The sequence below is a fragment of the Strix aluco genome, chromosome 1 (assembly GCF_031877795.1).
Source record: "Strix aluco isolate bStrAlu1 chromosome 1, bStrAlu1.hap1, whole genome shotgun sequence".
Taxonomy (NCBI): Eukaryota; Metazoa; Chordata; class Aves; order Strigiformes; family Strigidae; genus Strix; species Strix aluco.
The window spans coordinates 153,873,035-153,899,162 of NC_133931.1; the positions used below are offsets into that span (position 1 = coordinate 153,873,035).

Genomic DNA, 26,128 nt, shown 5'->3' on the forward strand with positions numbered 1-26,128 from the left:
GAATGGGAAGGGCCCTCTCAGGGCCACACAGTAAAGTGCTCACGTGCCTCTTGGCTAAAAGCTGTTCATTATTAACAAAGTCTTTCGCTGCCTTGCATCGAATAGGTAAAGGCAACAGGAAAAAAGTTCAGCTGCCTTTGGACAGATATTCTGCAATAATATCCATAGCTTGCCTTAGATTTTTTTTACTGCTAATATGCATTACTAAAAGCAAACAAGCACACACACTAAGGGAAAACATTCTCTACAGGTTGATTGGCATCACTGAAGGTAGAAAAAGGAGAATACTGAGACCACAACAATGTGGAAAAAGGGATCCAACTTGAACACATCTTCACCTCCAACGAACAAACCCCTCATTTCTCTTGGTGAAGGGTCTACCTCTCGTTATTGCTATTAACCACAGAAATATAATCCTCAAAACAGTTAAAGCAGATTAATTTTTTTTCTGAGGATTATGTGGTTTTTGAGGACAGAATCAGTAACATGGATGCCAGAACTGGTGTTTCACCAGGGGAGCAACTCCCACTCAAGGGCTCTCCTTTCCACACCATGCAGCCACAAGACCCCACCTCACCCACAAACCAGTGACACCCCAGCCAGGGGCCACAAAAAACCCCGTTTGGGGGAGCCCAGCTTCCCCCTCCCGGCACACAGGGAGTGGCGGGAGAGCCAGCCCCACCCGCACGTCACCCGGTGATGTCCTCCTGCAGCCTTTGCTGGCCAACAGGGAGCTGCCATGTCACCAGTGGGCACGGAGCAAGGGGAAATGGGAAACCGGCTCCGGGCACAGGGGCTGTAACCCGCTGGGGCGCAGAGGGCAGCAGCCCACAACCCCCAGCCCCACCCAACAGGGTGAAGCAGCAGTTTACAGATCACCCCCCACCCTTGGCTGAGGACCTACTCATGTATTTCACCTGCCACCAAGTTTTAAAAAGCAGTGCCAAACACGGAGTGTATTAAACCGGTCTTTATTTCTCTCACAGTACAGCGGGACCGACGTTAAGACCACTCGGTGGCCGTGCCAACCCACTCAGTAGCCTGGGCGGTGGGAGCTGCTGACCAGTCCTCAGTGGCAGGCTGGGCGCTCCAGTCCTCTGCAATTACAAAGACAAGAACACTTAGTGCACCCCAGCTCTTCCCACCCACCTCACCACACAGCCCCCTCCCCACAGACACCCCCCAAACTGACCCGTGGGGAACTGCTGGATGGGCACCGACGGGACCTGCACTCCCTCAGACCAGTCTGCAACCTCAGGCTGAGGAGGAGCGGTGAATTCAGGAGCTGGGGCTGTCCATTCGGTCTGGAACTCCTCCTTCGTAACTGCTTTCTCAGCAGCAGCCTGCTCCTCCTTTTCAATCTGCAATGGAAGAGCGCAGCCTAAGTCTCCCAGAAACCCCTCACCACCCTCACTACCACACACCAGACAATACAAATCACCCAACCACCACTTTCAAGAGTGAATTGCAATTATTGTATCAGCAAAACCTGTCCTCAGCAGCAGGCACACAGAACCACGGGGGCAGAAGCACAAGGCAAGACACCTCACAGAGACACACTTCCTAGGGCCACAGGCCTCCTACCTCCTCGGGATCCCTGTAGAAGTACAAGTCAGGCATGACTTCCCACGGGTGCTCACGGGAGATGGTGCCACGCATGCGGAGGACCTCCCGCGCCAGCATCCACCACATCAGACCCACTGAATGGGCTCCCTGGAACAGAAGAAAGTACCTAAGATTTGCTGTAAAGCTAAACCTCTGAAAACACCTTTCTTCTTCGAAAGAGCAAAAGACTTATTTGCACACAATCCAAGGCTCGTGCTTGGCAAGAGAAAGACATTACTTGCTAATGCCCCAGACTTGTCAAGGGCAACTTTTTGAGTTCCCAGTGACACTTTTAGATCTCTGCAGAAATGACAGTGCAGTTCAATCACCAGCATCTACATTTGCTGTACACAGAAGAGCCTGAAGCAATTCCTCTGTTACAGAGTTTCATACTTCTCACTACTCCATGAATCTTGTCCAAAAGACAGGGATTATGCCCATTACATTTGCCAGAATGAAGAAATAGAAAACCTGACCAAATGGGCAAATCTTACACACATGCTTAGATTTGGCTTACATTAGTTTTGGTGAATGGCATCTAGATAGAGGTCCCATCTTCCTAGCCTTTACCTGTCAGGTGGTTTCTGGCAAGGCAATGTTTCAGAGCAGCATCTTCATCAGTTTCATTCCTATTCATAAACTGTGGCAAGAATGACTATCAAACTCCACTCATTGGGCCACAAAGACCCTCATGGCGTCAGCGAAAAATCCTGCCAGGTTACTATAGCACACGTCCTACACTTGAGAGTTCCTTGGCCAGAAACTGGCCTCAGCTCCAAGCTCCAACTGTGTGCAGTTCACCTCCCCATCCGCCTGCTAGCTTGCAAGAGGCCTTATTTAGCTTGTCACCCTGGGAGAGATGTCAGACACAAGACAACCCTCCCCTGCAGAAAGCATCCATCTTGCAACCTAGCGCATGACCTGGAGGAAGCAGCTTTGAAGGCTACAAAAAAGCCATTACCTTGTTGTTGCAGGGAATAGCAATATCCACGTAGCGCAGCGGGGAGTCGGTGTTGCAGAGCGCGATGGTGGGGATGTTGACGTAAGATGCCTCTGTCAGCGGCTGATGATCAGCCCGGGGGTCCGTAACAACCAGGAGTCGTGGCTCACGGAAAGCCGCTTGGATCTGATTCGTGAAGGTACCGGGGGTGAAACGTCCAGCAATAGGAGTAGCCCCAGTGGCAGCAGCAAACTTCAGAACAGCACGCTGCAAAATGGACCACAGCAAGGGTGAAGCAGGAAAACTGCATTTCAACCTAGTCACCCAGGTACACTGTCAGTGAACACGCACAAAATTTAGTTGAACTGTTTGTTTCAATTCCTGCAAAATCAGGGCTCACCACCACCTCTGAACTCAGAACGAGACAAAATAAAAATGTTTCTGAAAATAGCTACATCAACACCAGGAGTTAATAAAAAGATCATATCCACTGGCAAAGCAGGAAGTCAGGACACAGAAAAAAGCTTTTTTTTCCTGAAGTTATTCACAAGCTCTACTCGTCATCAAAAGTCTCAATCAAATCATGAAAGGGGGGGATAAAACAAACAGCCTATGAAAAAAGCAAAACCAATTTTCTTCCATTATTTCTACATCTTTTCATTATCCAGTAGCATAACTTCAGGAACTACAGGAAAAGCTCAGTAGTAAATACACAAACTGTAGCTGTGTCCATTAAAACTGCAGTTGGCAGTTCTTACTGGCAACAGCTTTCGACTTCTCAGGCATGTGGCAGGGCCTACTATCAAACTCCAATCATAGAGGGAGCTCCTCTCCTGGTGTTAGCGAAAACCCTGCCATCCGGTTTGTTGTAGCACACTTCCGACACTTGAGAGCTCATCGGCCAGAAACTGACCTCAGCATCAAGCTTTAACAGTGTGCAGGTCGAGCCCACAGGAACCCAAGCTTTTCTTTTGTAAATCCACCCCATGCCATTCACAGTCTCCCTGAATATTTGTGGCACTGCCTCCATTAGTCCAAAGAAACTAAACTCACAGATAAAACTTCAGTGGCTAATTAGGTTTTATTTTAAGGCCATGTCTCCTTCTAAGACAGAATTTTTTTGCTAAAAATCTAGAGACAAAATTTAAAATACTCTAGTTACTCTACCTTGCTCAATAACAGAGCAAATGATTTCTTTGAAAACTTTTGTATCAGGCACTTACTGTCCCCAAAAAGCAGTGCCAATGATTCACAGAATTACTGGCAGGGCAGGGAGGGCACCAGGGGTCTGACCACTAATATGCCAGAAATCCAACACGAAGTACCCAAAGAAGAATATGAAAGAAAAACAAGTTATCAAACACCTCACAACTACGGTAATGGGGAGTGGGTTTCAACTGATCTGCTCTAAGCTGCAAGTACAACACAAGAAACATGCTTGCAAAAAAGTGTTCCTAGAGCCAAAATTCACATTACTCCCTTTTATCATCAAGCTGTCACTGGCAGGCAATGATGCATGGCAAGAGTCCTGCTCCCAAGACTGCAGGCCTCATGACCAATAAATGTCCATACCTGTCCAGTATTTCTAGAAGAAATGACGCTCACATCAGCTGGGTTCTCAATGGCAACAATGGCACGAGCTGCCAGGAGGAGCTTTTCCCAGGTCCTCTTCAGGTTGATGATGTAAATACCTATTTGTGACAAAAGGCTTTAGAGCAACCAGTAAATACAAGATCCCAAACACGACAGCACTCTCCTGCCATTAAACTTGTCATATGGCAAAATTCTAGTTAGTGGAAAGCTATTTCAAGGAAAATCCTTCCATATGGTTTTAATATAGCACACTTCCAGAACCTATCAACATGAACCACGGCCTGGTACGAGCTGCAATCTTTTAATAGGGTGCAGCTCAGACTAGAGAACAATGCAAACAGAACAAAACAAAGCAGCAGAAATCACTCCTGAGGCATTAAAACCATTTTGTTACTATAGTCAAGAACTAGCAAAAGTGCCCGAATATAGGTGTGATTGATTTACCAAGTTCTGAAATCCATCTTTCATTCTACTTCTCCGAGTAACATGACTCGATCATCAAGGACGTCTGCACGTTTCAGGCCATAGAGAAACGGCTAGAGAGCTGAAGCATGAGCACTTTCCTGCTTCGCTCTGCTGTGCCCACAAAACCCCAGCTGCCCACCCAGGGCCACCCATCCTACGGGTTTACCATCGCTTTTCCTTTTATAGATATACTGCTCCATCTGGAAGTCGAGGTTGGTGCCTCCCAGGTGGGTCCCGGCAGCGAGGAATTTGAGGACATCCTCCTCCTTCATCTGCAGGACATCGAGACCTCCGGACATTGTGGAGTTTCCCTTTGGAAGCGACGACAGGGAACCTGCAGGCACAAGCACCCGGCTCAGCCACCTCCCGCCGCCCCACGAGGGCCCGGGCCAGGAGCCCCAGCCGCCATCTTGGCCGCGGCAGCCGCCTCCTCCCGCCGTCCGGCAGGCCTTGGCCTTCCCCGCGCCTCGGCCCGGCCCAGCCGCCGGCACCGCGGAGAGAGGCGCGCACAGGCCCGCCGTTCGCGCCGCGGGGCGCACGCACTCCCGCCGCCCCCGAGCCCCCCCCGGGCCGGCGGCCCCGACTCACGCTGGCAACGCCGTGTAGAGGCCTGAGCAGGCGCGGAACGAAAAGAAAGAGCGCCTGGGAGTGACGTCTATATATAGCCTCACTGGCCAATGGGGAGCCGCGGAGGGCGGGGCTCCGCCGGTTGCTAAGGCAACCTGCCCGCCGGGGCAGGCGCCGCCTTAAAGCGGCGTCTGCTCGGGGTCCGCACACGGGGGTTTCCGCCCCTCCCGAGCTCCTCCCAGCCCCTGTCCGGGCAGCGGGTCTGAAAGAAATCTGTAAGGTCGCAGCGTTCCCTTCGGAGTGTCCTGCGGCTTGTGCGATGAGCAAACAAGGCTTCTCTCCGAGCCCTTGAAGTGAAATCAAAGAGTTATTTCAACACTTAAGATTTTTCCTGTTGAAAGTGAAATACACTGTCTGGTTTGCAGGGGCTGATGGTTATTCGATGAAGTATGTCTAGCTGCTAAACTGCATGCAGCATCTTTTCTGCTTTCCCCTTCCTCCTGCCCTCATGGGCACTGCCCGGCGTGATATTGCACCATGTGGGAGAGCTTGTGCAGCCAAGGCTGTCCCTGTCTTTTAGAGAAATTACAGTAAAAGTAGGTTAAATTGGCACTGAACTTACCCATTCTGCTCTGCAGTGGCCATTCATGTGATAGTTTCCCCCTTGGGGGATTTTTTTTTTTCTTTGCATTTAAGCGATCAGCTTTAAAGATGCTTCATCATCTTTCTCCTCTTTGTCCTATTCAGGGAGCAGACACAGGCCTGAGAGTGGAGTTTCTTAGAAAACAGAAAAGTAGTGATATTTACTTTGTTATGCTTGCTATCGTCTGGATCTGGATACATTTCTGGATGGTGAAGAGACTATTGCCAGTGCCTTCAACAAGTAATAATTCATGTCTTTCTAATAACACTGCTCCTTTAGTTTTCTCTCACCTATTTTAACCTAATACAACTACAGCAATGTGACTGGGCATCGAACCCCCTGATAGCCCCTTTGCAATGCCTGCAGACTGAGTTGCTCTGGAGGAGATTATTTAAGTAGCAAGTTACATCATCTCACATATGTTCTTCACTTCCTGTAAAATGAGACCTTGTCCTGTTTTGGTGAGCAGCCACTGTCAGCCACTTTCCATCATTTCCACAAAACGTCAACCTGCAAGTCAGGAGCTGGTTCTCACACTGTTCTTCTTTTTCTGTATGCTTTTTAGATGATCTTAATTAGCAAGATTACCAGATCACTTTTAGAATATTCTGTAAGAGAATAATTCACACATTTGCCACATGGTGGTGACAAAAGATGGATAAAACGAAACTCAGCAAATAGTTGTGAGCTCTGAGCTCTCAGCAAGATCATGAACTATTACGCAGGTACCAAACATTATATAATGTTGTTGCACTTTGATAAACACACTGTGGATAGTGAGACCTGACCTGTTGGGGCTATGTACAACATGTTCAACGTCTCCTAACAGGAGCAACTTGAGGGGGAAGAGGGGAGGCGGTGGTGCTACCATGGCGTGTGCAATGGATTTAGCCAGAGAGCTCTCCTGCATAATCAAAAACCAGCTGTATTAGCAGTGTGTTTGAACATAATGATTGGAAGTTCAGTAACAAATACTGCAGTAAATACGTTATCAAAGGGGTGCTGCTGGTAAGCATTTCAGACTCCTATGGAATCTCTAATATTTAACTTACTGAATCTAATACTTAACTTACTTCTTGTTGCAGTTTGGACTCTTTCTGGTAGACTATGAGCTTCACAGCCCATGAGATGGCTTGGAAGTCATGCCTAAGCTTGATGGTAATAATTTTCTTAAGCAATCTGAAAGTTTGCTTTATTTTTTAACTGTGTGCTGAGACACTTTAAAATAAATCTCTGTCATTAATAGACATGTCTCTCGGGTAGAAGTGTATTTTTCTTACCATGTATTTTAGACCATGTTTCTCCTGTTACTATTCACACTGAACTTTATTACACAATTATATGCAGAGCATGGCAGACATTGCACTTTAAAAGTTGGGTTAGATTCAAAATATTCCTTATCCTAGAGAAACTTCTTACAGTTTAGTCATCTCATCTGATTACAAAGCTATTGCAGCTGATATTGAACATAAATAGCTTGAACGTGAAGGACAGAGATGTTCCTACTTATTTTGTGCAAACTATTGTCAGGCACCAACACAATCGGTGACAGCGATTGGTGAAATGTGGATTTAGCCTGGAAGAGCCCCTCGAGGGGTAGACCCTGCTATTCTCCTCACAGACTAGCCTGCAGCTGTGGGGAACAGCACACACAGGGAACAAAGTTATTGGGTAACTCAGGTGCACAGGGCCATAGCCGGGGCAGTTCCCGTGGGGCTGGTTTTGACTCCTCAGCCAGTACCAGCAAGGCAGTGGCATCCGGGAGCAAGGCCTGCACAGGGTCTCTGGGATGGAGTCCTGAATGCACGGGGGAAGGCTGAGGGCAGTCCCTGGGTGCAAGGAGCAGCCTTTCTCTGTAGCAAGCAAAATGGCACAGGGGAGCAAACCCCCAGCAAGGGGCTCTCAGCCACTGGTCCTCCTGCAGTGCCAAGGAGGCTTGGAGCAGGCAGGTGCAGAGAAGCGTCACGGAGTTACTACCAGCCTTTGGGTGGTGTATTGAGAACCTCGAGCAGGTTCCTGGGGTGTCACCAAGCCCTGGAAAGAGCATCTCCCCGCCAGCCAGCCCAGGCTGCAGGGAGGAGCAGCAGCCCTTTCCAGGAGAAGCCTCTGAGGAGGGGGCCGTAACAGGACCTCCTCGGTAGTGGGAGAGAGCCACTGGGCTGCAGTGGAGGTGTTCCCTGCCACCAGAACTGGTCCTGTGATGAATGGCTTGAAGGGTGCACCTTGGGAAGAGGCTCAGGCAGCAAGATGTTTAGGCAGCATCTTCCCCACCAAATGTGCCAGTGGGTGTCATCTAAGAGATGGTGTGGCACCCCTGGGGCTGGACCCTCCAGAAGGCAAAGAGGAACTCATGGAGATCAACCCACCTCCAGCAAAGCTGCAAAATACTCCACTGCTTTGTAAATTCCATCTTGGCTTGTGTTTCAAAGGTTTATTATTATTTCTTTCATGTTTTTTGAAAACATCAGCAAATCTATTCCCTTCTTATTTCTAGTTCTACAAAGCTAGAATTGCCTAACATCTGTTACAAAAGTTGTGTAGGTCTCATTTTAACCTCTTACTGGGCTTTTTGTCATTTTTACTAAAACTCCTTAATGCCTTACAATAAAATCTCCTGAAGCATTTTATAGTGATAAAATTGGAAATTAAGAGGCAGTGCAATGTGGAAAATCAGCTCGATACTTTGAAACTGGAAGCAATGCCAGAGGGACAAGCATGTTCAGGAGCTCCACATTGAGCCTGTAAAAGTACACATACGTATGTGTGTGTGTGAGATGAGGAATACTTTCTGCTCAGTTTTGGTGCAGTGGTTACACATGGCATGTAGTACATCAAAAATAAATATTAAAAAAGCAAAGCGTTTGGCTGATTTTTAAGTGAAAGGGAGATCCGTAATTCAATGTTTTATTACAAGAACAGTGCCTTTAAACTGTGCTTTTTCTATCTTTCCCACCCTCCACTACCCAAGAGGGTTAGGGAGCTTGTCTGCTATCTCTTCTCACAGCTGGGGCAGCTGTCGGCAGCACGAGCAGAAACACCCTCTACACCAAGGTGGTTCTCCAAGGCAGGAGGAGAGTTCTGGGGAGCCCTGCGTGCAAGAGCGGGCACTATCACCAGCCTAACGTGGTATCAGGTACCTGCACTGAGGCTGCAGGCCAGGACTGTCTGGTACCTCTGTTACACACAGATAACTCTCTGTGAAAATTGCTCCATATAAGAATGCATCATCTAGGCAACATCTGAAAAGAGGAAGGGTTTGGGACCTTCACATCTGGAAGATGTACATCTCGGTATCAACATCACCAGTGGTTTGCTTAGCACAACCTGCCTGCTACTGAATCCCAGTTCCATGCTCTGACAGCAGGAGGAGATCCCAGCAATCCAGCATCACCTTGCACTACTCCTTCCAGCAGAGGATTATGTCCCAGGCACAAGCTCTGGTCCCCTGATGAGATCAGACTGCCTGAGTAGCAAAAACCTGCTTGGCAGGAGATTAAAAACAGTCTCTCCCCAGAGTGCTCAAAACCCCACTGTCCTAAAGGCGGGTGTTTTACCAGCTAGTATGGAGATTCGATTCCCATCAGTCTTTACACACAGCAGGCAGGCAGAGGAAGCTGTGAAAAAGACAAGATTCCCCATTGCTGTGTTTTCCCCATTTAAGTAAAACCAATTTAGGTTGTATCGGCACAGCCTGTGTAGATTACACCCCACAGAAAAAGAGAATATGCATTGCCTTGGATGGGCTTGGAACTCATTCAATAGTCCTGTTCTCTTGCGAAACTTCTCTTACTTTCTTAAGCCTCTATTCCATCCCATCCCTTGTGGGTTTGATTGGTTTGGGGTTTTTTTTAAAGAAACACTAAAAGAGATGACATGGTTCATTCTGGCAACCAGTTTTTAATAGAAACATATAATACACCTTCTCACATAAATATTTTATATAGACACATAAACACTCAAAATACTCAAACCTATCCAATGTTCCAAAGCTCCAGTTCTGTTTAAACAGTGCAAGAAAAAAAAAAAATCACCAGCACAGAAAGAAAGGAAATGTGAAGTTTCTAAAACATAAATAATCAGACTATTTCTCTTGTGTCCTTAAAACTCACTTAAATACTGACTGCCTCAACATGTTAACCAGTTGTGTTCTTACACCACAGCTGCAGGGGCAAGCAGAGACAATGCACGTTCACTGACAGTGTATTGCCAGCAACAGAGGTCATTCCGAGAGGGATCCGACTGCGATCCTGCCGTATACAGAAGGGATCAGACCACCTTCTCTGGAATCCAAGCTAAGATGGCTTTGTAAATGATTATCTGATAGGATTGTTAGTGTTGGAATTGCTGGCATGCTGCAGGTAGGTGATTAAGCACCTGTGCCAGATCTTTTATTTGATTTGCTTTGCACTTAGGCTGTACAGTGACCATTTGCTGTTAATTAGAAGCATACAACCTCAAGGGCAATATATCTAAACTTCAAGTCCACACACTAGTTTTTCTTGACTTGCTATAGCTATCAATAATAACTTCAATAAATCACTTTAGAAACAGAATGTTTTTGAAGAGGGGAAAAGGGTGAAGGATGGTAAGGCTCAGAGCTGAGAAACAGTCTTGTGCCTGCCTGTGCGATACAACTTCCAGAAGAAAGTGAAACAGAACTTCAGGCTTTCCTTTCCCCCATATATGAGAGACCTGACAAAAGAAGTAATAAAGAAAAACAAACAACAAACTTGCACTGCAAAACTCACTCTCCCCAACTCACACTTAAAGAAGTTTCTGGATTTGCAGCACCAAGGGTTGATGAAACACAGTGCAGTTTAGATTATTTCTCAAACTCAAAGAAGCCCAGGCTAATTTACAAGTCAAAAGCATGTATCTTTTCACTCTACTGTGACAACAAAGAGCCTCCTCATTCTCCACAAAGTAAGGAGAATGGAAGAACTTTCCCAAAGGAAAAGTTAACACTGCTTTAAGCCTGAATCCAGGCTTTCAAAAAGAAAAAATCTGTAGACTTTAAAACACCAGCATACTGGAATATTCTCTAGTTCTTCCTTTGTTAAGGAGTATAGGGCATAAAAGCCGCTGAAGTGTTCCTGCATTTCAGGTTTCTGATGAGGACATTGCTTAATTCAAGATTTAGCACCTGGCATTCTTCTCATTTTTAAGTGCCTAAGTTTCTGTCTGCACAAGTTGCACACTGCTTTGCCATTGCTAAATCAGGAACCAAAATATTCGTGAAGCACCTTGCAGGTGACACCATACACAGCCCCGGACTGCCACAGCCCAGGATGATCAACAGATCCAACTCACACACCAGATTAAGAAAGCCCCAAATAAATTCAGGCTTCCAGTACAATAGGTTGGTTTGATCCTACGCATAGGGGAATAAAAGACAAACGAGGCAACTGATGTAATTGCCACCTTACTCCGCCACGTCAGCAATCCTAGACTTAGCTCTCCAGCTCTCTGTGCCAGTAGTGCTCAGGATAACACACCGCAGGATGTGCAGTTACCACTGTTTCATGCACTCTCATGAGTCCAGGTCACTAAGGGTAGGAGGGACAGCAAAAGACAGGAACAGTTCTTCATATTTAGGATTTGGCAAATTATGTGCCCACGTGCCTGACAGTGAGAAGCAGCAGAGGGAATGTGACAGCTTGTCAGTCACAACGTGGAATGATTTGATGCGGTGCTCTACTGTTAACATGTGTAGACATGTGCGCACGGGACCCCCCCCCACCATCCATGGAGACTCTTGCACTGCGTGGCGCCAGTCTCCCCTTGCAGATGGGCTGAGGCTAAAAACAGGCAGCATCTTCCAAGCCTCCAGCCCGTCCCCTTACACTTTACTCAGACTTAACTTTCACATCGGCCATCAAACCCTCTTGGAGTTGGAATCTGGTGAAGAACATCTTTTACAACCGACGTCGCCTCTACTCTTGTGCTCAGGTGGTTGCCAGGGCAGGCAGTGATTGTGCAAATCATGCTCTAAATTTTACAAACAATGGGTAGGTAGTACTGATTGTTCATACAGCTACAGTGTCATGTCTTCATGTTTAGAGACATCTGCTCTGTTTCTAAAGTGGATTGTAACATCCCTAGATATTTAAGAAAATAAAAGCCAAAAACTACGTTTTCTGCAAGGCACACTACAGAACAGGGTGCACACTTCCATGCCCAGCTTTGTGGCAACGCCAACAGAGCTGCAAGAGTCCCACCCCAGCCAGCCAGCACAGAGGCACAAGTGAAGAGGGGAGCAGGCTGTACCCAAGTTTGGACAGCACATGCTACGAGGTCTGTGTAACAAAGTAGGAATGAGGAAGAAGGCACAGTGGATGAAAAAAGTGTATTTATCTCTACGCCTAAACTCAGGAATACTGAAATATGGACTACCTGCTAAGAGAAAACCATCAGCTGGGAAACTGTGAAGGGTCTGTGTGGAGCCCAAAGAGAATTAAAGTTCCCTACTAAACACTCATAGGTCTCAAACTTTGCAGAAAGCTTACAAAAAAGAGCAGCCTTTTCTTTCCAAACCCAAAGATACTCCACATGCAATCAGCAGCAACTTTTAAGGGAAATCTGAAGTGTCATTATCTACATCTGCTTCCATTATACATTTATGCATTATGAACTATGACCCTAAAAGGTACATCTAAGAACCAGCTCACACTGAGGGTATTGATCAGGGATTAACAAATGAGTAATAGGAAGCAAGTCTCTAGTACAACCGGATAAAAAAAATACTTGAGTGTTCCTGATAGTCAGACCAGCAGGAAAAATGTTTCTTAGAGAACAAGTAGAACTTTGGTAGCAATCAACTCTAAAGTGCCTTATGCTTCTTAATTCCTGTGCAAACACTGCTGTAGAGGCAGAAGCACATTTCAAGAGTATTAAGATGCTCAATTATGTAATAACACATGACACAGCAAGGAGGTTCCAGTCACCTTCTCTGCTATCATGCATAGTACGAAAGTGATGACAGAGACCATGTTCCCAGCCTTCCTTCAGCACTTCATTTCTCTTCCACCTACTCCTGCGATATAAGCAGACACCTCCAGTCTCCCACCATGGTCTGCAACGTTCCCCTGTGAGAACGAAGCATGTAAGGATGTAGGATCTACATCAGACAGTGGGTCATTGTGGCCTTACTGGCCAGACCAGCAAGGAACAGGCTGGCAGGTTCTGCAATCACTGTTTTCTCCTCAAACATTTTTGCTCAGCAATGTCTCACTGCATAAAGGTGGCAAGCACAGAGCTATTTTAAAAGGGGCTTTTCTCTCAGCATAGTTACAAGGCTGTGGAAACCCTGCCACTTCCCATGGCAGTCTGCAAGTGCAGTCCTTCTGGAATGCATTGATCAAATGACGCAAAGATCAGATCCTTCTTTCCTCTACTTGCCAAAAGGCCTAATCCCCTGTCTCAGAAGGCTTTCTTCCTCCTGGCTGAGCAAGGCTCATTCCTCTGTGGAATTGGGAACTTCCTAGTGCCAGTTGATCACAGCAAGAAGGAGGAGTGAAGCTGGTCATTTCTTGTGCAAGTCAGTCAAGATTTCAAGCCCATTTTTTCCATCATCTGTTCATACACGGTCCACGCCATTGCTGCCATCAGAGTCCGCCTGAGGGCACGTGGCACACCACCTCGGAAAAAGCCGACCAACCCAAAGTCCTGCAACAGGAGATAAAGAAACAGCAATCCATCACAATCTGCCTCTAGTGTTTTAATTTCTCATCATTTATTACGTGGAACAGCACAGGATATGTTTCAGCTCAGACCCGGATCGGTTTCTGAAAGACCCAGGCTTAAATAAGCATTTAATGTTTAGGAAGAGCCCTGTGCAATTGCAGGGCTACCCAAGAAAGCAGGAAGAGCAGTGAGTGGAGAAGGGAATGCCAGGATGGGGACAATGCAGGGGAAGAGCCACACTCAAACCCAACAAAGAGAAGGCAAAGGTATAACGGTTTCAAGACACTTCAGGAAAATGACTTCGTTTAGAGCTTCATGTTTAGAAAAGTCACTTAGCTATTCTGTAAAAACTGAGATTTGTTAAGTACTGAAGTAAAAAACCATTCTGATATGAGAAAAATGTACTGTGCACAAAAAAAAGTCCATGCACAAATAAACAGATTCCTGTTTAGGAACAGACTTCAAAAAGGAAACAAAGCAAACCTGCCAAGATCCACCTTTCTGAGGGCAGAAGGGGAAAGGTGGGCTTTGAGTACATCTCCATTCCATTTCTGGGATACAAATCTGGGCATTTGTTTCCTTCAGTGTCCAAAGGGCAAATAATTGTTTTGTAGCTGGTTTGTATCTGAAACCGGCATTTCACACTACATACTAAAGAAATCTTTTGCCCCAGTGTGGTAACCACAGATGTGCCTACACTGATAAACCAGAGGCGGCAGCAGCTGTAGGCACAGCTCCTCCAAGCCTACATACTAAGCTAAACTAAGCTGAAATAAAGTTCAGATGAAATAAACTAAGCGCTCTCCATCACTACCAGTATAAAAATGAATACGTAACAGACAGAACTGCAGTGAAATCATTCACCAGCCTGAAACATGAAGCGGGTCTGTGTGGAGAGATCTTTGTGCTCCAGTACTCTGAGCCTGCTCTCCATCATCTGTAATTTTCTGAAAACAGGTAAGAGGACTGAGGAATTGTGGGAATTAAGAACTGGTGGTTAGCAAAATATAAACTGACCTTGAGGTTAGAAGAATGATTGTGGGAAACTGAGGCAGCATTATGTAACACTGTGTTGTGTGAAAAACAGCAGTAAAAAACACCACCTGCAGAATGTATGGTGAGCGTGAGAGCAGTAAGCAGGTAAAACTTGAAGGTCAGTAGGATGCAGAAGTAAAAACAAACCAATGTAAACAATTGGTAATAAATTGGGAGCTTGCAGACAGTGCGGTGGCATTCGCTCTTGACAATGCACCCCCTTCAACAAACTGGTGTGAGCTTGTCATTCTTCCGCGCATCGCCCCGATCTCAGCCGGATCAAGACCGACAAATGGTGCCCCATGTGAGCTGTGAAAAATTGATGGTGGCGTGCTCATATGCAAAGGAAGGAAGTGGCGCCCAGTGTGGGGCCCCCGAGGGAGTGCAGGGAATTGAGACGCTCAAGACAGCCCTAAAGGCAGTGAAAACAGGAGTTCTTGTAACGAAATGCTTATGGCTTTGTTAAAAGACAGCATGTCTCGTGAAAAAAACTGATGGCATTCCAACTGACGAGCTGTGGCGAATATATACACAGAGAGGGCTGAATAAACCTAGCAAGAGAGTGCAGAGTTCTAAAACTAAGAATTCAGGGACAACTCAACTCAGCCTACGGCACCCCTTCTTGACCCTCAACAGGACCCTCCATCTGCTCATGGAGGGCCCCTGTGGTGGATCAACAGTTCCAGGAGTGAAAGAGGATTGGTCACCATTTTCTGACTTGTTCCCTTTGCAGGAGGCAAGGGAGGGGAATCAATATTATGGTCACCACAAACTGTAAATGCCCTGATTGACACTGGAGCGGAAGCTTCCTTAATATATGGGAATCCCAGGAAATTTAAAGGACAACCTGTAATTATCACAGGTTTGGAAGGAAAACAAATTGAAGCTGTGCAAACACAAATAGAAATGAAAATAGGAAACCTCCCAAGACAATTGTATATAGTCATGATTGTCCCCGTTCCTAAATATGTAATAGGTATAGACATTCTAAAAGGACTAACTTTAAATCTTTCTGATGGTCAGAATCAATTTGGAGTTAAACCCTACATTAGTGCCAGACCTGTTATGGTTGGTGGAGTAAAAATGCCTCCCGTGCAGATTCCAGCTGCAACTAAGTTAGTCATGATGAAGCAATATAGAATTCTGGGAGGACATGAAGAGATATTACAGGCAATTAAAGATTTATTAGATGTAGGAGTTTTAAAGCCAACCACCACAGCTTGGAACAATCCGATAAGGCCTGTCAAGAAAAGTGACAGATCCTGGAAAATGACGGTGGATTTTAGAGACGGAAGGTGGCAGACTTACAACTATTTTTGCAGCAATGGGGGATTCGGCATAAGACAGGTATTCCTCTTAGCCCCACATCACAGGCAATAGTCAAATGTGCACATGCTACACTAAAAGTCTTGATTTTAAAAGAAAGAAGGGGGAATTCTCCGGACACGCCACATAATCAGCTGGCAATGGCTTTATATACCCTTAATTTTTTAAACAGAAATCGTTTTGCCTTGACAGCAGCAGAATGTCATTTTAGCACCACAGCAGACTCTGTAGTTAAACCGCGGGTCTTATATAAGGATCCTGAAGGAGACCCAACCTGGAGAGGACCAGCAGATCATCCACAGGTCCTAGGTGGGTACCACCAAGGAAAGTCAAGCCATATCGTGATCTGAAAGAGGCAACCCTCCAACCCGATGCCGCAGACCCCTCAACTGACGATGCAGGAATCGACACATAGGCTACGTTCCCCTAGGAACTTGGCAACTGCAGCTATGACTTGGGGAAGTCTAAAACAACTACAACAGAAGGCAGAAGACATGGTGGCAGCAGTGGGATCCCGATGTACCAGTAGCCAATAATGACACACCGTGGACTGGAGGGGCTTGGCTTCCTCCTCGAGACACAGAGAATTAGTCTTATCATTTGAATGTTGCCAATATAACATTGTATGCGGATGCCCCCCTGTGTGTATGTCCACAGGAGGAGGGGGTGCATGTGTGCAGTCACAACAGCACCTGTATTTTAGATCATCTGTGCAACTCATCTGTATATTTTGTTAGCTGGAAGAAAGGCACGAATAAGATGAAATGCTTGTAGGTTCTGTGCCAATTTTCCACCACTGTGTACTTCATTGCCATTTAAAATTGTACTCCATCAATTCTAACAGAAGCAACAGTAGTGGCCGATATCAGATCATCATTACAGATCCTCAATATTTTAGCTATCTACGGCCAATGTATCTAGCCATAATCTTACAGTAATTTTTACTTTGAGACATAGATCCAACTTTCTTTGTTTAGCAGTGTTAAAGATTAAGAACCCAAGTGTTTGACCTTGTTAGAAACTCCCTTGGTTCCCCCCCCCCGCCACCCCAAGTACTGGCCAGGCTGAGTGGAATCCAACAGGAGGATGAAACCAGATGTTTCCGCTCAAAGAAAAGTGCCAGTTATTTTGGCTTGCTGATTTGGATATATGAGGCTTGACCTGCTGGCTGCAACTCTGGATGCCTCACCTATGGATGGACACATCGTGCAGGACTTCCCACTTGCAGGGAAAGGTACTCCAAAACCTCGCTGCAACTGGGGCTCCCCAGCAACTGCAGATCTGGATATTAGTACCCCATTGTGTAGTAATGATTAGGTGCATTTGCCTTATTTAATTATATATAGTAATAAGTAAGTGTACTACTTTGTATTTTTCTTACTGCTTATTTTTGTTGTACTTAGTTCTATTTTAATTATTGGTAGTGAAATCAGCCTATTCTTTTCACTCTGATGTCTGAGTTTAATTGGCATCCTTGAAATTAATGCATGATGACATCATGAGAGAGTTAGGCAAAAGTTTATCATGGCTCAACCCTAGGCATTAATTTGCGGGTCTGAACCTACAGATGTGGGTTTTAGCAGGCCTGGAATGTTTGATTTGTTTTACAGGATTTTCCATCCTGTGACGCGTATGACGCCTGCCATCCACAGTGCGGAAGGCTGAACCACAACTGATTGCAATGATCGCCATGGAAACGAAGCTACAAAACAAAGAAGGGGGAGATGCGGGAATTAAGAACTGGTGGTTAGCAAAATGTAAACTGACCTTGAGGTTAGAAGAATGATTGTGGGAAACTGAGGCAGCATTATGTAACACTGTGTTGTGTGAAAAACAGCAGTAAAAAACACCACCTGCAGAGCACATGGTGAGCGTGTGAGCAGTAAACAGGTAAAACTTGAAGGTCAGTAGGATGCAGAAGTAAAAACAAACCAATGTAAACAAGTGGTAATAAACTGGGAGCTTACAGACAGTGCGGTGGCATTTGCTCTTGACAATGGCCCCCTTCAACAAACTGGTGTGAGTTTGTCATTTTCTGCGTGTTGCCCTGATCTCAGCTGGACCGAGACCAACAAGGAATGGCAAGAATAATCAGGGAGCAAGTTCACTGCCTTGTAATCCATTCAAGAGAAGCAAGAAACAGATTCGAGTAGTGACAATGGCCCCTCTAATAACAAGGAAAAGCAAGGAATCACAGAATCATCTAGATTGGAAAAGACCTTGAAGAGTCCAACCATTAACCTAACACTGACCATTCTCAACTACACCATATCCCTAAGTGCTATGTCAACCCGCCTCTTAAACCCCTCCAGGGATGGGGACTCCACCACCTCCCTGGGCAGCCCATTCCAATGCCTAACAACCCCTTCTGGAAAGAAATACTTCCTAATAGCCAGCCTAAACCTTCCCTGGTGCAACTTGAGGCCATTACCTCTTGTCCTATCACTTATTACTTAGTTAAAGAGACTCATCCCCAGCTCTCTGCAACCTCCTTTCAGGTAGTTGTAGAGGGCGATGAGGTCTCCCCTCAGCCTCCTCTTCTCCAGACTAAACAACCCCAGTTCCCTCAGCCGCTCCTCGTACGACATGTGCTCCAGACCCTTCACCAGCTTCGTTGCCCTTCTCTGGACACGCTCGAGTCATTCAATGTCCTTTTTGTAGTGAGGGGCCCAAACCTGAACACAGGAATCGAGGTGCAGCCTCACCAGTGCCGAGTACAGGGGCAAGATCCCTTCCCTGTCCCTGCTGGCCACGCTATTTCTGATACAAGCCAGGATGCCATTGGCCTTCTTGGCCACCTGGGCACACTGCTGGCTCCTGTTCAGCCGGCTGTCAACCAACACCCCCAGGTCCCTCTCTGACTGGCAGCTCTCCAGCCACTCCTCCCCAAGCCTGTAGCGCTGCTGGGGGTTGTTGTGGCCCAAGTGCAGCACCCGGCATTTGGCCTTATTGAATCTCCTACAGTTGGCCTCAGCCCATCGCTCCAGCCTGTCCAGATCTCTCTGCAGAGCCTCCCTACCCTCGAGCAGATCAACACTCCCACCCAACTGGGTGTCATCTACAAACTTACTGAGGGTGCACTCGATCCCCTCGTCTAGATCATCAATAAAGATGTTAAACAGGAGTGGCCCCAAAACCGAGCCCTGGGGGACACCACTCGTGACCGGCTGCCAACTGGATTTAACTCTGTTCACCACAACTCTTTGGGCCTGGCCATCCAGCCAGTTTTTTACCCAGCAAAGCGTGTGCCCATCCAAGCCACAAGCAGCCAGTTTCGCCAGGAGAATGTGTGGGAAACGGTGTCAAAGGCCTTACTAAAGTCAAGGTAAACTACATCCACAGCCTTTCCCTCATCCAATAAGCAGGTCGCCCTGTCGTAGGAGATCAGGTTTGCCAAGCAGGACCTGCCTTTCATAAACCCATGCTGACTGGGCCTGATCATCTGGTTGTCCTGCACGTGTTGTGTGATAGCACTCAGGATGAGCTGCTCCATCAGCTTCCTGGGCACCGAAGTCAACCATTCCGACCCTAATGGTGCTTCCATCTGTTTTCAGACCATCAACCAGAATACTTCCCAGGTATTACTGAACAGGTCTGCGCATATACCGGTGACAAGAGATTAAGCCTTAGTGTCCCACAGCATGACCCACTTCAGCTTCTGAAAATGCTGACACTAATTAGCCTGACTGCAAGAGCATGTCAAGCAGTCACATTTGTTCAACTCCTTTAAAAGGCAACAACTTTCTTAGCATAGCTATGCTTCGGACAAGGAGATCAGAAATGAGGCTGTGATTGTGCATATTAGAAGAGATTCACCTCACCTTGTAGATGAAGGCAACAGCCTGGCTTGTCCTGTGGTACTTTTGGGGGGACAGCTGCATGTGTGTTTTGATGACATCAGCAGGCTGCGTTACCAGTGAGGCCAAGATTCCCGCAAAGATCCCACAGCCAAAATTCAGCAAGGGCATGAGCACTGGATCCAGCTGGTCTGCAACAAAGCAAAGGGAACGCACTAAACACGAAACAGGCCAGGAACACTCCTGCTGTATGACAAAGTGAAAAGCTATTGAACGATTAAGTCAAGGTCAAGAATCTAAGAGAAGTTAAAATCCATGCAGGGTAGAGAAACGTTTCAAGAGGGAAAGTGGCTACAAGTCAAAAGTTAGCACTATTAAAAAGCCTGCTAGGGAACTGAATTTGACAGGAACTCAGAAAGGGAAAGATTGTGCAAGCATTGCCCAGCCAGTTCTAACATCAGAGAAGCCCCAGTTTAGTGGAAACCGATCAGGATACAAGACAACCAGCAGCAGAAAACACTGCTGAACACATCCTCTCTTTCAATTGTTCACTAACCCACCTTATGCATCAGTCTTTATAAAGCCAACCAGTCAATTTAGAGCCCATTTCCATTTCTACATTGACCTGAGCTACAGGTCTACAGTTCTCCACAGGAAGATGTGAATGTCCCACCTAAAGCCCTACAAGACAATAAGTTAACTACTGAGGTAGAGGGCAATACACAGAGAACGCAGGCAGTCAACTGCAGGGCAAGGTGTGAGAAGAGAAACATTTTCCATTACAGCCTCCAATGTTCAGCCTTACCCTGAGGTGTGAGTTTTTTGGTCTGTGTGTAGAACATCAGGTAGATGCCAGAGAAGGGCGCATCCCGCAGCAGCGTTGCAGTGAGCCCACTGAACATGCCACGAGGCCCTTCTGTCTGGTAGATATTCTTCAGAGCTCCGTATACACTCCCATAGCCAAATCTTCCACTCTGCAAGGGCAGACTACAGTCAGCCATCCATGTGCCAGGCACAGGCCTAGGAGCCCCACACACACCCTGAGGCCACAGCGTCCAAACAAACTGTAATATGCACCCAGTGTGACACTCCAGATGGCCGCACAGAGGACAGCCCAGGGCAAAAAGTGGGTTTCACCTACCTCAGCCTTTAAAACAATCCTTCAGGAAGGTAAAATATGAAAGATGCTACACAAACGTTGTATACAAGTGAAACTTAAAAATCTCAGGGTGAATTCTGTTTCACCTTCATCTTCTCACCTGAATCAGTGTGTGGCATTTCCTGCAGTGTGTGAACCAGGATGAAATCAGAACTACATCCCTGGCTGTATCCAAGTGGCAGCAACCTTCTCCAGACAAAAAATTTCTTTTTCATCACAAGGAAGGCATGTGACAGAGAACTAATTAGAAAGTCATACTCACCTCATATCGGGTCTTCACTACAGTCACTGGCAACATGCAAATCCCAGAAACTGCACGTGCAGTGGCACCCAGAAAGACAGACTCCAGGGCTGTGGGTGAACGGTCCACTAGAAACTTTTGCTTCATCATGTACAAAGTGCTGAAGTAAATCCCAACCCCAGGAATACATCTTGCAAAGGACTTCAGAAGAAACAGAAGCAGACGAAGAAAGAAAAAGAACACATAAGACAAAATGTACTACAAAACATTTCAGAGACCATCAAACTTGACATGAAGCTTTGCAGAAAACAAAAAAAAAAATCACTAAAGCTAACTTGCTGAGGAAAGAAGACAAGGCAAAAATCATTTATGGCACCAACAGCCACCTGATTGAAATGGCACCAGGATTTAACGCATTAATGGCAGTTTTCTAGGAACAAGATACTCCAAACCAAAATGAAGTCTGTGCAGTTGCCACCCCACATTTGCAAAAGTATCCAAGTGTTCAGCTGCTCAGAACTGCAAAACCACAGGGACTGCTGTGACCAAATCAGTGGAATTCACAACATTAGCTCCTTAAAATAGGATTTAATCTAAATCACATGGTTTCATTCACAATTGTACAAGAGATTGCTATTTAAATCCCGACAGTCATAGTTAGTAATAAACAGTAGGTTTATTTATCTACTTATTTTTAGAAGTCAGGGTTTAAACAGCTACTTACTGGAGAGACACCTTTCCAGAGCCCCAGAAGACTCTCAGTACGAACAACCCTGAAGAGCAGCGTTACCATCCCAGCACGACCAGCCCTGAAAAGAAGACAAGACAGGAACTGCAATGACGATCTGCTTCTGCTCTCTGGCAGATGTACTCTGGCAGCCACCCCCTTTCACTCATATCTCTGTGCATAACCCCAGCACCTCAGAGGTGCTCTTTCTCAACTCAGCCTGCTTTTCTTGGTCAGTCTTTCCAGGGCTTCTCCATCACCTTCTGCTTTCCCACCATTTGTAACACACGTTAGAGGTCTCTCTCACTACCATTTTTAGTGGCTCACTCCCTTTGTTAGCAGCAGCAGATGTAGTCATGGTTGACTACACCAAGCAAACGTGAGCAGCTGCACACATGGAAAAGTTACGTGACAACCACCCAGGATTTTTCAGGCAGAAGACACTCCGTTGAACTGCACAGCAGCGTCTCCAGCAAACAGCAGTCTCTCAGATGAGTACAGACATATGCTGAGGTTACATGTTATTAAAGTAGCATTCACAAGAGCAGGTATTTTCTCTCTTCTGAAGCAAAATATCAATCCTTCTCCATACTATAAAAACATACCTCCTATTTCAGAAAGACTCTCAGTATCCAAATTACAACCCTGAACTCCAAGCCCCTGGCAGTAAGTCAGGCAGAAGCCTATGGTGGAGCACCCCCACCCCCCCCCATGCATACATCCCCACTCCCTCACCCATTTACAGCAGGCTGCAGAGTTTGCAGGCGGGTTTTCAGCAGGTCAAGGGGTTGGAAGAGGAGTGTGGAGCAAGTCCCACTGATGGAGCCACACACAAAGGCCTTTAGGACTGGATGCATCTGGAAGAGGAAGAAAACTTTAAATGGCCATTTAATCAGGAATAGAACAAGAGGAAATATAGCAGCTGATGTCACACGCTATAGGAAGGGAGGACGAGCTGACCCCAGATGCTAAGGGCTTCTGCTCAGGGCACAGGAAACTTTTTCAAACCTTTTCAGAGCCTGATCAAGTTTTATTTGTGGCTTTTGGTCCCTCTGCCTTTCCTGGGAGATTGTTCCAGAGTCTCCTTGCAATTCGATGGTTGGAGTTTTCTGAATGTCAAATGTATTAGCGACCATTTGCCACCTCAAAGGAAACGGGTGCCCCCTTCCCACCACTCCACCAACTACCTGTGCCTTGGCCCCAATCCCACCCACCTCTGCTCAGCACCATGCTGGCAGTGCCTCCAACCCTTCCTCCCCATTGCCCACCAAGGGCCCCCACTGCCACGGGCACTAGTGGGGCTCTCTCTCCCTTAAAACTGCCCACCACCCGAACCCGGCTCAAACACACCCAAAGCACAGCACGGCCTCCTCAGCTAAGACCTGGTTTTCCTATCCACACCAGCTGCCACCTCCTAGCACTTCTCGGGTGGTAAGGCAGGAGGCACAAACGACACAGCAGGGTGATTTTTATTTTTAAAAAAAAAAAAGTAACGGTTTTGTTAAGGAAAAACGAGTTTCTACGCCCCTTGGAGCAGAATCACGGCAGAGGAGATTCCTGTAGTACGGTGGTCTCTGGAGGGAAACACTTAAAAGCCACTAACGCGTCTTTCGCAGTGAGCTGCACACAGCGGCCTCCCACCGCAGACTTGAGGACCCCTCTGAAAACCCGTTACGACCCTCTGGCCGCCCCTCAGGCTCCTCCCGCCTTAATGCCCGGGCCCAGCGTTACTGAGCAGGGCCCGCGCGTCCCGCCCGTCCCTCAGGCCGCCCCGGGGCCCGCCTCCCCAGAGCCGGCCGGCCGCGGAACACGATGGAGGAGGGGAGGGGGCGCAGCGAGCGAGCCCCCCGCCACCGCCTGCCGCCCGGGCGCTGCCCCCGGGAGCGCCCGGGGCGGACGGTGGGTTTCGCCACGGCAAGGGCCCGGCCGCGCGCCCCTACCTCAGCCTCTGGCCGCGGCATCCCCGCACCGCGCCACAGCCAGTGAGAGCGGCGGGCAGGAGGGACGCGGCGGCGCCCCGCCCCCGCTGGCCAATCGGAGCGGCCAGCCCCCAGCCAATCCGGGGAGGGGGCGGGCAGAGCGCCGCCCCGCAGGGCGCATGCGCCTCCCCTTAACCCTGCGCGTGCCGCGCCCGCCCCACCGGTGCCCGCTGGCTGCGGCTTTGCGCTGCCGCGCCCAGCCGGGCCGCGGCCCGGGCCAGCGCCGGGCCCGAGCCTGAGAGCCGACAGGAGCCCGCCGGGATCGCACTGTCGCATCTCTTGGCTCTGTCAGGCACGGGCACCGGGAAGGGGACGGTTTATAATGGGTAGTCTTCACGTCTTCCCTCAGCGCCACACACTCCCCCCCGCCCCGCCAGCTGTCTTGTTGTGGAGACTGTGGCGATCAAAAACCTGAGCTTCTCCCTGAGGCTTTCTTACCGCTAGTGTTTCCACTTGGTCTTCCACATCCTGGGCCCGGAGCAGAGGAGGGCTGGGTTTCCACAGCATTGAAGGAGTGAGGCGCTTCTATTTTAGCCCTGCGTCAGCCCTGAGACCGTGCGTCTTGGCTGCACCTGCAGAGCCAGCCATTCCTTATCGGCAAAGCAGGAGGAGGCTGGGAGGAGCGTGCAGCGCCTTTGACGAGCTGCTTTTCTGAGAATCTCGTCTGCCCGCTTGCCGTGCCCTGGCCAAGTAAGGGGCGGTACGTGCAGACACGTCGCGCTCCAGCTAAATTGGGTTATTCCTAGAAAGAAAATCCTGGGTGCAGCAATAGTCACATGCACAAACCACTTACTCTCTTCTTTGCTCGCTTGGCCACATGGCAGCCCCTTAAGAGGGAATATACTTCTCTGAGAAACTAACACACGCCGTAGCAAAAGCTCTTCCCTTTCGCAATCTCCGCTCATTATGCAGTTCCCTCCTCGGGGGAGTGACTGTCTTACATTTCATTAACTGACTCCCTGCTAACTCATGGGAAAGAGGATCAGCTCACCCCCAATCCCTCCTGGTTTGTCTTTCCCTAGTTCACATCTTGCTCCACTGTGGACCCCCACGGGGGGTTGTCACCTGCCTCACCGTGGTCTTCACCACGGGCTGCAGGGGAATCTCTGCTCCGGCACCTGGAGCACCTCCCCCCCCCCCTCCTCCTTTACTGCCCTTGGTGTCTGCAGGGCTGTTTCTCTCATGTACTCTCACTCCTCTCTCACAGCTGCTTGTTGCACAGTGGGTTTTACCCTTTCTTAAATATGTTATCATGGAGGCGCTACCAGTGTCGCTGATGGGCTCGGCTTTGGCCAGCGGCAGGTCCATCTTGGAGTCGGCTGGAATTGGCTACTTCCAACATGAGGGCAGCTCCTGGCATCTTCTCACAGAAGCCCCCCCTGTAGCCCCCTTGCTGCCAAAACCTTGCCATGTAAACCCAATACATCATCACTGATTCTATAAGGAAGGTCTCTGGGAGATACATGCCATTTTGAAAAAGCTCCTATGGGTCGTTTCCTCTGGTGTGTTTCTGCTGTGCTGGGTGGGACTGGGTAGGTACCCGAGCACTTATGAGGGTGTTTTATTCTCAGAACTAATTCTGACTTTAACCACAGTTTGCATCTTGTTTGACTTTTGCTTTGAAGACACAGTAAAAACACGTTTAAGTGATTGTTTAGAGCAGTAGCTTAACAATTCTAATAAGGCAGACAAACCCAAGTGATGCATTTGAAATGTTTCTGTACGGAGCTGAGGGTGGTGTGGCTGGATCCTCTCCCTCCATGTCGTTGGGTGGATCTACATTGCACACTTTTGTTGTTTTCTGAACAATAGTGCTCAAACAGCACACATCCCAAGAAAGAGCACTTCCAGCATGAAACCTTGGCAGTAACAGCAATCTCCAGGTTCTTGGCTTGCTGTGGACCTGGAAGAGTTTTGCTCCCTTAAAATAAGCCTCACAATGAATGAGGAGGTGAAGCAGCACTGATCACACACATCTCTGCAGGGATGATTTCCATGCCTCACCCCTGCAGAAAAACCCAGCAGGGAGCGCCTCATCCCCTCATGTCACTGTCCTGGCAAGATGCAAGGAGACAACTCAGCTCTGGTGGCTTTCCAGCCACCAAGTGGGAGACACATTTATTCTTTATTAAAAAGGTGGGAAGACAAAAATTGGTCTGGGTCTGGACTGTTCTCTGCTCAGGGGTTGCTGCAGCTGGGGTGCCCAGGCACTGTTGGCTTTAGGTGTAGGATGACTCTGTCTGAACCTGTGGTCCCTTCTGCCCCTGTGCCTCATACTATGGTCTCATCATGGTCCCAAATTTCCCAGTTGCTGAGAGACAGGAACTGAAAGGCAAAGTGTTACTGACTCTGCTGAAGGACGCAAGCC

At 47.8% G+C, this 26,128-nt stretch overlaps 2 protein-coding genes and 2 non-coding genes across 5 annotated transcripts; all 4 read right to left on the bottom strand.

Annotated features, from left to right (window-relative positions):
• Positions 1 to 955: 955 nt before the first annotated feature.
• Positions 956 to 5,292, bottom strand: RPSA (ribosomal protein SA). The gene is made up of 7 exons (XM_074840993.1): positions 5,192 to 5,292; positions 4,770 to 4,937; positions 4,118 to 4,236; positions 2,567 to 2,812; positions 1,585 to 1,713; positions 1,193 to 1,361; positions 956 to 1,097 (listed from the first exon to the last, which is right to left on the bottom strand). Exons 2-7 carry the CDS (start codon positions 4,900 to 4,902, stop codon positions 1,003 to 1,005), a joined length of 891 nt encoding a protein of 296 aa, XP_074697094.1. The 5' UTR covers positions 4,903 to 4,937; positions 5,192 to 5,292; the 3' UTR covers positions 956 to 1,002.
• Positions 2,244 to 2,402, bottom strand: LOC141934640 (small nucleolar RNA SNORA62/SNORA6 family). Its single transcript, XR_012626388.1, has one exon. It is a non-coding gene; the product is annotated as a small nucleolar RNA SNORA62/SNORA6 family (small nucleolar RNA).
• LOC141934637 (small nucleolar RNA SNORA62/SNORA6 family) lies at positions 3,328 to 3,487 on the bottom strand. Its single transcript, XR_012626386.1, has one exon. It is a non-coding gene; the product is annotated as a small nucleolar RNA SNORA62/SNORA6 family (small nucleolar RNA).
• Positions 5,293 to 9,690: 4,398 nt separating the features above from the next.
• On the bottom strand, positions 9,691 to 24,523 carry SLC25A38 (solute carrier family 25 member 38). 2 transcript variants are annotated; one of them, XM_074840999.1, is made up of 7 exons: positions 24,199 to 24,523; positions 22,517 to 22,638; positions 21,779 to 21,863; positions 21,076 to 21,255; positions 20,460 to 20,628; positions 19,679 to 19,845; positions 9,691 to 13,478 (listed from the first exon to the last, which is right to left on the bottom strand). In XM_074840999.1, the coding sequence occupies exons 1-7, from the start codon at positions 24,265 to 24,267 to the stop codon at positions 13,356 to 13,358; spliced, it is 915 nt and encodes a 304-aa protein (XP_074697100.1). In that variant the 5' UTR covers positions 24,268 to 24,523; the 3' UTR covers positions 9,691 to 13,355. The 2 variants fall into 2 exon arrangements, with proteins under 2 accessions (XP_074697100.1, XP_074697108.1); XM_074841007.1 differs by lacking the exon at positions 24,199 to 24,523 and adding an exon at positions 23,722 to 23,774.
• Between the last annotated feature and the right edge of the window lie 1,605 nt (positions 24,524 to 26,128).